Source organism: Chaetura pelagica, unplaced genomic scaffold, assembly GCF_000747805.2.
Source record: "Chaetura pelagica isolate M959 unplaced genomic scaffold, ChaPel_1.0 scaffold207, whole genome shotgun sequence".
Taxonomy (NCBI): Eukaryota; Metazoa; Chordata; class Aves; order Apodiformes; family Apodidae; genus Chaetura; species Chaetura pelagica.
The window spans coordinates 900,589-915,533 of record NW_009953929.1 but is presented as its reverse complement, the minus strand read 5'-3'; the positions used below and the strand labels follow the sequence as shown (position 1 = coordinate 915,533).

The window sequence follows — 14,945 nt, the reverse complement described above, 5'->3', positions numbered from 1 at the left end:
TATTTGTTTTCTCTGATTTAGAGGTGTGGTAATTTCACTCTGCAGAATTTACCTGGCTGATCTTTTTGTTTGGTTGGTTTGTTGTTGTTTTTTTTTTAAGTTTGTTAGTGTTCACTGTGCCATGAACCCTGCCTTAGAATGACAGCGCTTGCTGGGTGCTGTTTGTAGGCTAGAGCTGCAGATACACCTGTGAGACAGATGTGCTCAGGTCTGACTCCATAAGGGGCTGCCCTGGTGGTGTAGTTACTGTCCCTCCTTCAACTGCCCCAGGTAGCATGTTGGCAAAGCTGATCCCTAATCCTAAAAGACCCTTGGGATGTAGGGGCTCATGCTCAGGGTAGCAAATAAAACAGACAGCAATCTTGTGAGCTGCTGCTCAATTTGTGAAGCTTACCACTTGCAGCTGATGCTATGCATGATGAACATGAAGGCAGGGTATTAATAGTGCAAAGAGTTAAAATTAGGTATGGATGAAAATTTATAAGTTAAATATTACTAGGAAAACAAAGTGTCTCCCATAGAGGGTTGCCAAAGTCATCAATACCACTGAAAAACTGTCTCTCTTGAATGTCAGTGGTAGCTGCATGCTTACACTTGTGTTTCTGGAAATCTTACCCAGATTTTGTAATATTTTGTGCTTATTTTGCCATCATTTATTGAGGGCCTCCGTTTAAACTGAAATGAAAAGATACTACTCTGTTTAAATTTTGCAGGTCTGACTCTGTCTTTTTGTTGTCCTTGTAACAAAGCGGGGAGGAGTTGTGGTCAGGCCACAGTGCTACAACAATGGATTTTTCTAGCACCTCTGCAAGAGGAAGGCAACAAGGAGAATCTTTTTGTTGAAATCCCACTGTAGCTGGAAACCCCTGAGCTAGTACAGCTCTAGCAGTTATAAATGACTGTAGGCATTTGCATAATGCAGTTGTCACTGAATTAAAATGATTTGAAATTTTCACTGTAGCCTGACCTGAGAGCATTTCATTGCCTGCGTTGCTGGAACTGCTCCTTCCACGGCAAGCCAGCTTGGTTACTTCAGAGCTGGTGTGTTTGGTAAACAGGGCTACTTAAGAAGACATTTATCTCAATTTCTCCGTAGGTTTTCTGAATGCTGTGATAAATGAATGTATTTAATAAACTGAAAATTAAAATGTGAGATAAATAGTGGTCTAGATGGGGGTTGAGAGAGGCAGCAAAAAACCATGAATACATTATTGGCTGCTAGTCAAGTACTTTAATAATTGACTCGCTGATGGTATCTTCTCTTCTCTCTGTCCCCCTCCCCTGCTAAAGAAGTGCCTGAGTAATGAAATTACATGTTAATGGACTGAAAGAGTCTCCCTTCCTATGTTGACATAGTATCTTTTGATTGAGGAAGGTTAATTAAAACTCATTTAGCTGTATTTGTTCAGTGGAAGGCTTCTGGTCACAGTTGCAAAGGATAAATGACACAGTGACATATGCAGATTTGGTTGGATTTTTTTCTCTTTCCACCAAAGAATGCTTGCAAAAGTGAATTAGAGGGGAATGATATTTTATCATGTTTCTCTCCTTAAAGGTACAAGTACTCAGCCAAGGTCACTAAGCCCTTCATCCAGAGCAGTTTGCTTTGTGCAGCACCATCACTTCTCTGCTGCCATCATGCAAATCAGAAAGCGTTTCAGCTACCAAACTGGCATTTAATGGGCGTGCCAGTTTGCACAGGATGTAAGCAGTAAGAATTTTGGTATCAGTTGGGAAGGGAGAGAGAAAGAGGAATAGTAAAAGCCCTGCAAAAGATAGGTTAGGACTGAAAAGGTGAAATTAAGTAATGAGAGAAAAAAATTATGTGTAAAACAGACATGTTGGCCTAAGTAAAATTTTCAGTCAGTCCTTATAGCATATTCTTTTCTTCAAAAACAGAAATCCCTGACCAATAAAGAAAAAAGCATCTTGGTGAAAAATGCACTGAGATAGAAATTATTAGAAGAATTTTCAGTGCTGCAGCATTTCATGGTAGGGTAATTTTCATAGCTGATTGTTCTAAGGCAGATAGTTGCTGGTAACAGAAGCAAGGAAAAGTTGACTAGTTCTGATACCTCTGATGCCAGGAGAGTATTGAGCTATCTAGAGTCTAGGTGTCATGTCCGTTGGGTCTTTCCCCACAATTTACCTTTATTCAGAGCTGCTCCAGGAAGTACAGAAGCAGAGTTTCTCTGAGACACTGTCTTTTATTTAGGGTGAAACTCTATGGCTAAAACAAAATGGGGAGGAAGGGTTGCTATGCCAGCCTGGTGCTGACTGCCAGGTGCTCCCTTGACTCCAGTGCTCATCTTTGGACTGGGCTTTTGCCATTCAACCTTTGCTAAGTCACGTTTCTACATCTCCCATTGCTTGTGGAGAATGGAGATGATATAGGACCCCTTTCTGCAAATATCTACGTGCTGAATATCCAGTATGATTTAGCCCTGTGAAATAGTTTTACTTGTGTGTTCCTAAACGTTTTCAGTTTCAGCATCATATGACTTTGTAAAGCTCTTGAAGACATCAAGCATTATTTATATACTTGCTGTTGCTTTAGGTAGGAGAGCACCTGGAAGTCATCCCTGTATCTCTAAAATGGCATTACATTTCTCTTCAGATTGCCCAGCTTGTCTGCCTGTATTGCAGATGGAAAGCTGAGTGCTGCTGAAGCCTAAGCCCAACTGGGGACACAATTAATTTAATCATTTATCATGTGTTTGACTTAATCAGTCAAATGGATTTGTTTCATTTGTAAATAACAAGAGACATGGGATACAAATTTGGGACAGAGAAAGTTGAGAGGAACAACTTATATTTTGCATTCTTGAGTCCAGTTGTCTTGGAGTACCTTGTAGCTGCTGGCAGCTTCTGACTCACCTAAAGTGTTGATCTTAAGAGAGCCAGAGAGACCAAAGCATGCACAAATTCCATTTGGAAAGAGGGAAGACTTTATAGTCAGCAACCAATTTAATTACACCAAAGATTTATGTCAAGTTCGAACAAATCTTTGTTTCTTAGCTCTCTATTATGAATTCATATATTCCTTAGGGAACAGGAGCCACTTTAGTTAAAGACCTTGTCAATGAGTCAACCAAAGGGTTAACCTTCCAGATGGGGTCTTTAAATGTTTCTGTCCTGTAATATTTCTTCTCTTGCTCCCCACAGCTGGGGCATAAGCTTGCTACTTTTCAAATTAAATTAGATTGTGTAAGCCAGGTGTCTTGGCAGTAAAATCATGTGCAACCCATTTTTATCCCATTAACATTGGTGTTCATCAAGGAATTGTGTTTTTTCTTTCTGTGAACTCCAGGTAAACCAGTAATGATCATAACTGAGTACATGGAAAATGGCTCCTTGGATGCCTTCCTCAGGGTAGGTGATTTCTTCATAGTAAGCTAAAGAGATTTTATACTGGGAAACATTTTCTGGTTTTAATTATTTTTTTTGGGGGGGGTGTTGGATTTTGTTGTTTGTTTTTTTCAGAAAGACACTGAAGATCAGCATTTTAAAATAAATTCTGTTTGTATTTGGGAAATTCTATTTCCTAATGTTCCTCCTATCAAAACACAGAATAAATGTAAAGTGGAAGGATTTAGAATAAATGTGATGTTTAAAATAGCAAGGTCTTAAATGATCCCTGTTTAATGGAGACTGTTCTGATTTGCTCCATTTTTTAAAGCTTTGCAATGCTATAGTCTCATTAAAAAACAGATTCATTGCAAACTGGATACTGCATCACTGGAAGCTGTGACAGAACCTGTGGGTTTGTACTTCACTGGTGAATTTTAGACACAAGTAAGTAGATTGAGGAAATAACATTGCATTTTATTTGAGAGAAGATGGAAATCCAGAGATACACTTTTTGCCAGTGTCAGCAATGGCATTAATGTAGCTTTTAGCTTAATGCTCTCTGCTTTTCTTCCTTTTCCCATATGCAGAAGAATGATGGTAGATTTACAGTGATCCAGTTGGTGGGGATGCTTCGTGGCATTGGCTCAGGAATGAAGTACCTGTCTGACATGAGCTATGTGCATCGGGATCTGGCTGCTCGGAACATTCTGGTCAACAGCAACTTGGTTTGCAAAGTCTCTGACTTCGGCATGTCCCGCGTCCTGGAAGACGACCCTGAAGCAGCTTATACCACACGGGTAAGGAGGGAAAGAAAATGTCCAGTGGGTTTTCCTGCCTGCACACTCAGCTGTGTGGGAGATGACAGTGGTGTGTTTTAAAATAATATCAGTTATAAGAGAGAACCTGTATCGCAACCTAAAAATAAACATTGACCTGGACTCTTATAGCTAGTATAAATTGCTGCAGTGCTACTGTTACATCTGTATCTACATCAGTATTTCCTCTCTGGGGCTGTGGCCCATGTCTTCCTCTGGTTCCTTCAGTGTGCTCTTAGAGTGCATGACAGGAATCTGATGGCAGAAATTAGAGCTTGGGTTTCTATTCCTTCTGATACCTACAGACATGCATAATTATTTGCAAATAGCTAATCCCACCACAGTTTGATTCAACAAGTGTAGGTATACCACCAAAAAAGAAAAAGAAGTTGAATCCACATTTGTCCATCATAAAGCTAGTCATGAATTTGACCTAAAGAACTTAGACTGAGAAAAGTGTGAAGCCTGCATTCCCATTTTTTGTTTCTTTCCCATTTTATCTATACTTCAGCATCCCACAGTTAACTGATTTTGCTAAAGTCTTTTTATTATGCTGCATGTGGATCAGCACTAATGCAAGTACTTCTGGCCACAGAACAGCATCCCAACTATTACCAGCCTTTGTACCAATACCCCTGTAATTAACACGTGCACCAAAGAAAAAAAAAGTTTATAAAGTCTCCTTTTTTAATTGCTTATTTTCTTCATTTTAAATATCTGCCATTCTCCATCTGTTCTCCCTAGCGCAGAGTTTGTTTGCAGCACTCAGATTTTGCAGTTTAATCCCAACACTCATCCTTTAATGGATTTGCAATTCATTACAAGGAAGGATAGACACATGTAGTATTAAATGCTGGCCAGCCTTGGTATTTCTTACTCACAAGGGTGGCACATGGAAGAAGCAGAAGCAGAGGTCTGAAAAGCTGTATTCAGGGAAATCAAAGTTTTAGACAAGCACACAAGGGCAAGACAGAAACGATTGAAAAGCTTCTCTTTGAATTTAGTGTGTGGAGATAAAATATTATGTTTGCTCTCAAGAGTAAACCACAGGGAATCAATGGCATTTACATTACAGTGCATTTTCTTCATTTGGTATCAGTAATGAAGGATCAGGAAAATTTGGATTGACTGCACTGTACTCAAGTAGCTAAATGAAAAGAGCTTATTGACAATTTTTAGAATGACAACCACGTATAAAAAATGTTTGTGTATCTGTGTCTGAAAAGAGTAGAGCTTTTTCCTAACCAGAGACGATGCAATAAAATGCAGTTTTTGAAGCATCTTTTAAGAGAACAGTGTGTTCTCCTCTCTGTTATTAATATAGATCATTAAAGTGAAGCATCCTGTAGCCACACAAAGCTCATTCTGCTACAACCTGATTCACAAGGGGCCTGATGAAATGGCCAGAGAAGCCAGGAGAAGGACCCCTTTGGATTTCACTTGACTTTGGAACAAGTCCATATTAAACACTTGAGAGAGATATTAGAACAATAAACCATTAAGTATGCACACGCTGGCACTCAGATATGGATAAAACTATCAAGAAGATTGCTGAGAAAAACACCTACCAAAATAAACTTAATCAAAAAAGCATAAAAGCAAATGAAAAAGCCCTAAACCTTTGTTCAGTGTAAGTCGTTCCCCAGATGAAACTGCAGGAAACCAAAAGCTCAATTAAAAACACCTTGCATATTAGCATAAACAAAAGGAGAACTCTCTGGCCGGGGATCACTCAGCTAAGGCAAAATCAGATAAACAGGATGGAGTGAATTCCTTCTAAAACAGTGCAGGACCTCAGTGGCCCAAATCAGATGGCCAAGTGGTTTTATTTGCTTAAAAAGCAGTATTTTAGCAAGAGGCAGATCTCTCCAACAGGTATCAAAAGCAGCCTTGTACTGTTGTCTGGCCTTGAACTCCTCCCACAGGGACTGGGAGAGCCCAGGGGCTTGCTTGCCTTTTCACATCTCTGGTAGGAGTTGGGATATTGCCCATGGGAAACACCACAGTGTTAATAAATCTTTCCAGTTTATCCTCTCTTTATTTTACCTTTTTGAAAAGCAAAATGTTTGTAATCCCATTTTTCTGAAACAGGCCAAACAGGTCAGACAGGCAAGCAAGGAAATAGTAATTAACAGCATGTACTTATTTGTTTTGTCAACCAAATATCTAATATATACTTTGTAAAACCCCTGGCTCGTTCTCATGCTTCACCATACCCCTAAGCAGAGATCTCTTGGAGGGCTGATAAAAATACATTTAACGATTCACTGGTTGGCCTCCTTGTGACTAAAGAAAACAGATGGGCAGCATTGCCTCCTGGTTGGAGCTGACAGTTTTATGGCAAGAAGAAGAGAAAGTGGCTGCCTTCTTAGGAAGGGCTCTGGAATTGCGTACACACAACCAGTTTGTGTTTTTAATAGCAATGCAGAACAGTGCCAGCCACGCACAGTGCTGGGGCAATGACTCACTCTGCTATGGTTCCTTCTGTTGGTGACAGGGTGGCAAGATCCCCATCAGGTGGACGGCACCAGAGGCAATTGCCTACCGAAAATTCACTTCGGCCAGTGATGTGTGGAGCTACGGCATCGTCATGTGGGAAGTGATGTCCTATGGAGAGAGACCTTACTGGGATATGTCCAATCAGGATGTGAGTCTTCTTCAGAGCTTCCTCTTCCTTTTCTCTCGTTCTCCCTGCCAATTTATCTTTGGCCTTAGATGTCTGCTGATGTGTTTCTGTGTCAGCTACAGTATAGTAGGAAGATGTTTATTCCAGGTTTTTAAAAGGATGTAATGGGTGGTAGATTCCAGTTTTCTCAGGGATGCTCTCTGGAATGAAGACTTCCTTGAGTACTTCAAGCCTGGTCAGGGAGTAGGGGATTCTCAAGTTAGGGTCTAAAATGTATGCATGTATCTTTTTTGCTTTCTTTTTTCTTACTTTCTTTTTAATTTTAGGAAAAATATTACAAGCAATTAAACTAAGAAAGAAAAATGGAGTAAAGGGAAACAAATACATTTAAGCTGTCAGATCATAATACTGTCAAGAGAGGGAAGATCTGAATGTTGATATAAAATCTTGACTTTATTTAAAGTCTTTAAGAAAAAAACACTTGAATTTAATAGGGCTTCCTATTAGTAGTTAATTTTTCAAGCCCCAGTGTACTTGTAATTCTTCCAGATTATTTTATTACTTGTAGGATATCTAAAACAAGACATATCCAATTCTGATTATCAGTCAGAGCATCCTTGTGACAATTGCATAGCTGCCCCTTGAGGACATTAAAAAGCAGCTTTCCTAAATGACCATTCTTAAATTATGCATGTCCTGTTTAACTGTACCATCTGGACTACTTCAGTGTATTCCAAGAGGGAGCAAGCACAATGGCTGCTATTCCTGAAGAGTAGTTCATAATAATGCTAATAAGAGCTTTTGCTAATAGAATTTTTATTAAATGAAAAAAAATTATACCAGTGAAAATGAGGCATAGATTATCCATAATTCTTTTCCCAAGGGATTTACAAACACATAAAGGAAGCAGAAAATGTTAATCTGAATATATGGTCATGGGAGTGGTTAAGTCATTTTACAAGTCATCTGCTTTCTTCTGGAGAGCCGAACATTTTCAAAGAGTGTCTAGATGCGAATGGCATTTAATCTAAACGGAGGATATAATTTTAATTTCCTTCTGATGTGAAATGTCTTCTGGCACCCAATCTTGCCTTCCTTTGCTAACAGGAAGTCATCAAGACTTAGCAAGAAAATAAAACACCAGATGTGTCTCAGTTCTGTCAGGCATGTCTACACAGCACAGCGGAGCAGTGCAGCAAGCACAGAGCTAGTGTCTGAGGCTGGTAAACCCTGCTGGTGTGCAGGGCTAAAACATATCAAAAAGCTGGCTGAAACAGGACAGTGAAAGCCAGTATTGCTGTCTTTGCATCCTCTCTTTAGTACATGGCACAGACATACCACTCTTTTCTCCCTAACAATGGTGAGAGCAGTGCTTTTCACAACAAAGCAGAAGTGCATGTCAGGTTATTCTCAGCATCTGTTGAATCAACAGAAATCAAAAGGATCTTCGTACTTTCTGGAGTTGTGAGAGTCACTTTGTTTGTGGTCACTGAATAGCTGCTAGTAGTGCAAGCATATCCCTTGTTCTGTCCTCCCAGGAGATTTTAGCCACTAATTGGACAAGATGAGAACGGGGGAATTTAGTGCAATTCAGTCACTGTGTGCTCCTGGTCTCTAGTCTCATGGTGAATCCTGCAAGCAAAGTCATATTGATTAATTAAGATCTGAAGGCTTCTGGATCATGTCCCTGTCATAGCTGAATTGAGTTGTGGCCACATCCTGTTCTTCTGAGAGCTAAGGAGCCAGCAGAGTTCTGAGCTCTGGAGCCCTTTTTTGGAGGGTTTGAAATTATTTCAGCTTGTGAGTTCTGGTTTCTATTAAATATGAAATGCATACTTAAGCTGCTGTGTTGGACTTCTGTAAGTTTCTTGATAAAGCTGCACAAAAGGTTTCCCATCTCTGCGTTTTTTGGTTCAGACCATACAGTGGGGAGAGAACAGGTTCTGTACAAGGTCTGTATTACCAACAGAGATGAAGTAGTCCAGGAGGGGGGGTGATCTGCTGCACCCTAAAAATTATGGGGGAAAATTAATCTTCAACATATTGCACCCTAAACTGGCAGATATTAAAGATTTGCTGTAGAACTGTTGCTTCTCCAGCCCTCTGGTCAATAAGGATAGTTGCTTAATTCTAACTTGAGTTATGTCGTGCACTCTTTTATGGTACGTTGCCCTGCTGTATCTGATGTCTGCTTTGGATGCTGTACCCTTTTAGTTCTGAATTGCCAAGGAGAAACGTTCTGAGACCACCAACTGCCTGAGCCTTGCCGCAATTTTCCACGTTGTTTCACTTAATTGTGGGATTTGTTTCCATACTTTGGATCACCCTGGGATAAATGATAATCAGCTGGTAGATGTGAGTAGTGTCTGATGCTCTCTAATGCCTTCCTAATTGTGCCATTTATAGGTTATTAAAGCCATTGAAGAAGGGTATCGGCTGCCTCCCCCGATGGACTGTCCCATCGCTCTCCATCAGCTGATGCTGGACTGCTGGCAGAAGGAACGCAGTGACAGGCCTAAATTTGGACAGATTGTCAACATGCTGGACAAACTCATCCGCAACCCCAACAGCCTGAAGAGGACAGGCAGTGAGAGCTCCAGGTCAGCTGTGCTTTTGTAATGGTGATGTACAAGGGAGCACAGTGGAGATGACAAGCAAAGCTGCAGGTCGCTGAAACCTCAGATCACAGCATGCTCTGTAGCTCTGCAGAGCCAGGCTGCACAGCAGACATGGCACGCTGCAGGAGAGCACAGGGGTCTTGCTGGGGCATGGCTAAACCCCACTGGGCACCCCAGGCTCTCTCAGCTCTGTGAAGAGGAAAATTGAATGAGCAGAGCTGCTGCTCTATCATGCCAGTACTGACCATATTTGTAGCCCAGTCTAAAACATGCCCTGAAAAAGTTCTGATGCAGGCAGGCGCTGTTAGAGGCTTGCCACATCATCATCTCCACCTCCCCTCCCCCCCTGCCCCATAAAAGGGCTTACAGGGGTAGTCCTAATGCAGTGTAGCTAACAGGAGTGATGTGGTTTTCTGCAGGAAAAGTACATCATCCAGTTTTATAAACCCTAGATTTGTGTAGGATTTGCAAATGAGCATTACAGCATTGCAGCCAAAGCCTTGCAGGCATTGGGAAGGCGTGGATTAATTTTTATGTGAATTTGAATTTAATTTTGTGGAAAGCCAGGTTCATGTCTCCACTGATCCCACATTACATTTGTGTTTTGTTTTTTTTTTGCTGAGCGTGGTATACCTGGTATGTGCAAAAGAAGCACATTAGGAAGGAAACTCCCAGAGTTGTAGGGTAAAACCAAAATATCTTTGTTGGGACAGATCAGCAGTTTGTTTAAGCTGGTGAAACACTGATGGAGTAATAGGAGCTTTACTAATTTACACCAGGTTTTTTTATTTCTTTTATTTTTTTTTCCCAAGTCTTTGCTTTGTCAGGTAAATTTGCTTGCAGCAAATACGGAAAATAGTTTAAAAGAAAAGAAGCAGGAGTAATGGGAAAATACTTGTTAGACAAGAAGGCAGAAAAATATCCATTGGACAATACAAAATTAAGTGAAGGAGTAGCAGAGGTTCTGATTCAGCCTCCAACAGAACAACATCCTGAAGAAAAAGCTATTTTTGTTTTTAAACTTGTACATCCCTTTGTGACTCTCATAACGTACATTATCAAAAGAGGGATTATTAACCCCGTGAGGCCTCTATGGCCACACCATCTTCCAGATTGCCATAATTGCATTGGTAGCCCAGCAAAATGTATCCACCTTTGAGGCTTAAATATTTTACATGGTGAGATTCACAATATGATCTGCTGTGATAATTTCATTTGAGAATCACAGTATGAATGCCTCCATTTTTCTTTCTTTCAATTTCTGGTGCTCTTTGAAAATATATAGATTTTTAAAAAGTTAATAGGCTGCTCAAGGTAATTTTTTGTGTGTGTGTAAGTTAATAGCCTATTCAAGGTCATTCCATGTTCATGGCTATTTATAGATCTTTATTTTTCTTCTCTTTGAATTGGAATATGAATTTCAAATAGGTGTATAACATTGTTAACATAGTGTGACGTTTTACATGAAGCATAATTGCGTATAACTAGGTTGCCATCATTGGTCTAGTGTTAGATGGTACAGTGAGAGAGCTGTACCTAGTATTACCAGCACGTGCTTAGTGCCTTAGGCAAGACATAGCTATGCTATTGCACACCTCATCTTTGATAATGTGCATTTTCAAATAAATTGCTAAATGATCATTGTTTTGGTTAGCTAGATAGTAGTAATTTTAAATGGTTTAATGAAACTGTGACTTACAATATACGTGAAATAATAAATAAGATACTAATAAGAGAAGGAAACTTTGCAAAAATAATTATTTGCAAATCTGTGCAAGGGAAAATGAGAAACACATTCCTCAGTGCAAACAAAGATCAAAGCTCATGATTCCTGTCACTCCTGGCACACACACCGGTCAGGAATGGATTCATTAAAGAGGGGATTAACTCCCTGCTGTCCTGAGTTTGATTGAGTGCACTGAGCTTGCTGCAAACCTGGCTAGAGACAGGACTTATCTGAACCTGCCCTGAGTTCTGCCCTCCAAACCAGTCTGGCAGGTTGTGAGCTCCCAGTTCTGTGCTCATACTTCAGTGGTGTTTCTAAGGTTGCTGAGCTGAGGTCTGACACATGCAGGATTGGCAAGGTCTGGCATTGCTGCCTGGGAGATACAGGCCCAATGGGCTGAACACCTTCCAGCATTGCCAGCTACTTTTTGGGGTTTTTTGTTTTGTTTTGTTTTTTTAAGTAAAAGCATTTTCTATGAAATTGGCTGCATCTGAGGTAGAAACGGTAAGTGGCATTGTGGTTCAAATTTAAATCTGAAAGCAAAAGGAGAAACCTAAGGTCAAATTCATTCTTAGCAAAAATTGGCCTGATGCTTTGCAGTTTGTTTAGTTTCTTGCCTTGATCTGGGTTGCTGTGCAGAAAGCCACCAGTTTTGCTGGGTGCAACGTCTTGCCCCTACTTTCCCTAACCATTGAGGGTAATTGCTGCAGAGATCAAACTTTGGTTTGGAATTCATGATCCAACTGACACCATTTCTCTGTCCTTTCTCTGCTTGGCATCCAGACCTAGCACAGCCTTGCTGGATCCCAGCTCCCCGGAGTTCTCGGCAGTTGTTTCTGTTGGTGACTGGCTCCAAGCCATTAAAATGGAGCGATACAAGGATAACTTCACAGCTGCTGGCTATACCACCCTAGAGGCTGTGGTGCATATGAACCAGGAGTAAGTACTCAGTGATATAACAAAAAAACTGGTAAATCTGGATTTAATCAGCCTCTTTTACTTTGTGCTGCATATCATTACACTCATTAAAGGAATGGAATGTCTTTCATTTGGACAGAGGATAACTTTAAAATGCCTCCACAATGCCTTCACTTATTTAATTAAATATCTCTCTACATCTGCCTTGCTTTTGCTATGTTGCTTGTGGTTGACTCTTAGTATTTCTCTCTGCACCAGCATCTGATCCACAGTTCTTAGTCCCCTGCTTCTCTTGCTTTCCACAGTGACCTGGCCAGGATTGGGATCACTGCCATCACCCACCAGAACAAGATCTTGAGCAGCGTTCAAGCAATGCGCACCCAAATGCAACAGATGCACGGCAGGATGGTTCCCGTCTGAGCCAGTGCTGAATAAACTCAAAACTCTTGAAATTAGTTTACCTCATCCATGCACTTTAATTGAAGAACTGCACTTTTTTTACTTCGTCTCCTTGCCTGTCGAAATAAAGATCTGCAGCATTGCTTGATGTACAGATTGTGGAAACCAAGCGTGTGTGTTGGGAGGGGGCCTCCAGAAATGACAAGCCGTCGTTTTAAACCAGACCTGGAACAAATTGTTTCTTGGAACATACTTCTCTGTTGATCAACCATATGTAAAATACGTGTATCTATATAAATATAAAGTCACATTTAAGTTTTGATGCTATGTTTGCTGCCAGATACTGTGCTTAAAAGCAAAAGTACTTTCCTTCTCCCTATGACCTGTAGGATTACAACCATAGTGTTTTATTTGTGGGTGAAACCACCTTTGTGCGTCTTTCACTGGAATGAAGAATCTGCCCTAGGATATTTTCTGCAGACTTGATGCATCACTAATACTTTGCAGAAACCTCAGTGAGAGTATCATTTGGCTAATCAGTGCCTGCCAGTTAGTGATCTAAACATTTATGGGCTTGAGACATGAAATAACCACCTCGTGGATGACTGGGCAAAACTGGACTTCAAGGGAGATTATTGGCTGTTGTGCTGTGCTGAAGCTTACCACTTAAAGACATTTTATGAACATCTTGCCAGTAGTCAGCTGTGACAATCGTGGCTGTGGAGCTTTTGAACTTCTTTACTCTTTCAAGAAGTGATTCCCTTTGCCAAATGGAGAAGGTCAGTGGAAGTACAGTGTCCAACATGTTTGTGGTGCTTTATTTCTTAAACTGCTAGAATTTCATAACTGCAGGGGAAAAAAGAAAAAAAGTGCTGTGGTATGTATTGTTTGGGGCTCCCAACTGGTTTGTATGAACCTGTGCTGGTTTCCCAGACTAATTGCTTAGCGTTTCCTATTGTTTGCTCTATTTGATGACAGTGAAAATTGCAGTTTCAAAATGTGATCTTGCTCTCAAGCTGTTGCATGTTAGGTTGTGCAGACAAGGTGTAGGAGTGTGTATTGGTGCTCACTCATTTCATTCCTAAGAGCTCACACTGGGACCAATAGGATGCCCTTACTTTTTGGGTGAAAGAAACTCACTCATGGTTTTGCAGAGTTTGGGTTTCAGGCATGGTGGGAGCTCTATGTTAGACAGCAGGGTTATACTTCAGACACAGTGATCTAGTCTCATCAGCTGTGGGAACTAAACTTGCTTTTGAAACCAGCCCCGAAGGCTGGATTATTGAGGTGACTGTGGGTGTGAGTGCCAAGTGTAGGCTGCACTGCTGAGGGCTAAGTGCCCCTCTGCAAGTATGGCAAACAAGATGGAGCATGCTTGAAAAGCTGCCCTCCAACTCCTCCAAGGAGTAGATGGAGAGCTGAGTGAGTGAAAGCATCCCCTGAGCTCCTGGGTGGAGGTGATGGCTATGGGAATGTGGTTGTCCTCATTAGGTCACATCAGATAAAGCTTTATCTGGTAAAGCTCTGAGCAAATTTAAGCTTGAATTTTATTTATATTAAGCTTTTATTACTCTTCCTGAACAGCATGTGTAAATTAGGTTCCTTTTAAAGCCCCTGTGAGGAGGAAAGTGATGAGATGACCATAGAAAGAGACAGGATCAGGCCCACTTATGAATAGGAGGAGCATTTTTATGACACTTTCTCTAGAACAGACCTTGCATTTCAGCTGTGCTAGGCACAGTGTCAGAAAGGTGAGATTTATATTTTGGTGGCTCTAAGCCTGGTTGTTTGGTCTTACAGTATTTTGGTCCCACTACACACCTGACAGCCAATTCAGAAATGAGTTAGTGGCTTAATATGTCAGATTTTTTTATAATTGCATTTATTCTAAATACAAAACAGGTCACTCAGTTGGACAAGTCACACTTACTGTATTGTCATTCACATCTCTTTCTGTCACTGTGAACAATAACTTGCTGATTTTAACCACTAACTCTCCCCACCTCCAACTTTCTCAGAAAACAACTTGTTCAGAATATGGGATGCTAAATTTGGATCCTGTCAAGTGATGACAGTTTAGTAAAAACTGTTCTGCAGTATTAGCTGTAAAAGCTTTTCCATTTCACTAAACTAAAGATTTCTTTTAAAAAAACTACTTAAACCTGCATGTTTGAATGTCATTTCACCAGGCAACATAAGACGTGGTTACTCATTTTAAAGACCTGACACTTGCACTTTCAGCAGCAAAAATTCTTTTGCTTCTTAAGTGCAGAGATACTTTTAAGTTTCCCTTTGCTGTAGATCTGTTGCATTTTGCTGAGATTGTCGTTTTATGCAAAAACAAAATACCCCAAATTTTCTGGCTAGTTTGTAAAATTGCTTTTTTATAGGTAATTGAAAACACTCCAACATTTTCCACAGAAATTGAGAAGAACTGTGTCCCTATAGAATGAAAACTGTGAAAACGTATGGTTGGGTTCTCAGATCTCCCA

At 40.5% G+C, this 14,945-nt stretch overlaps 1 protein-coding gene across 1 annotated transcript in view; it reads left to right on the top strand.

Annotated features, from left to right (window-relative positions):
* The window catches only part of EPHA4 (EPH receptor A4), a 105,086-nt gene extending 91,861 nt beyond the window's left edge, over positions 1–13,225 (top strand). The window contains exons 13-18 of the mRNA XM_010001652.1: positions 3,311–3,372; positions 3,939–4,148; positions 6,664–6,813; positions 9,199–9,392; positions 11,920–12,075; positions 12,360–13,225. Of these exons, the coding sequence (XP_009999954.1) occupies positions 3,311–3,372; positions 3,939–4,148; positions 6,664–6,813; positions 9,199–9,392; positions 11,920–12,075; positions 12,360–12,474 (887 nt within the window). The 3' untranslated portion in view covers positions 12,475–13,225. The remainder of the gene's footprint in view (positions 1–3,310; positions 3,373–3,938; positions 4,149–6,663; positions 6,814–9,198; positions 9,393–11,919; positions 12,076–12,359) is intronic.
* The last annotated feature ends 1,720 nt before the right edge of the window (positions 13,226–14,945 follow it).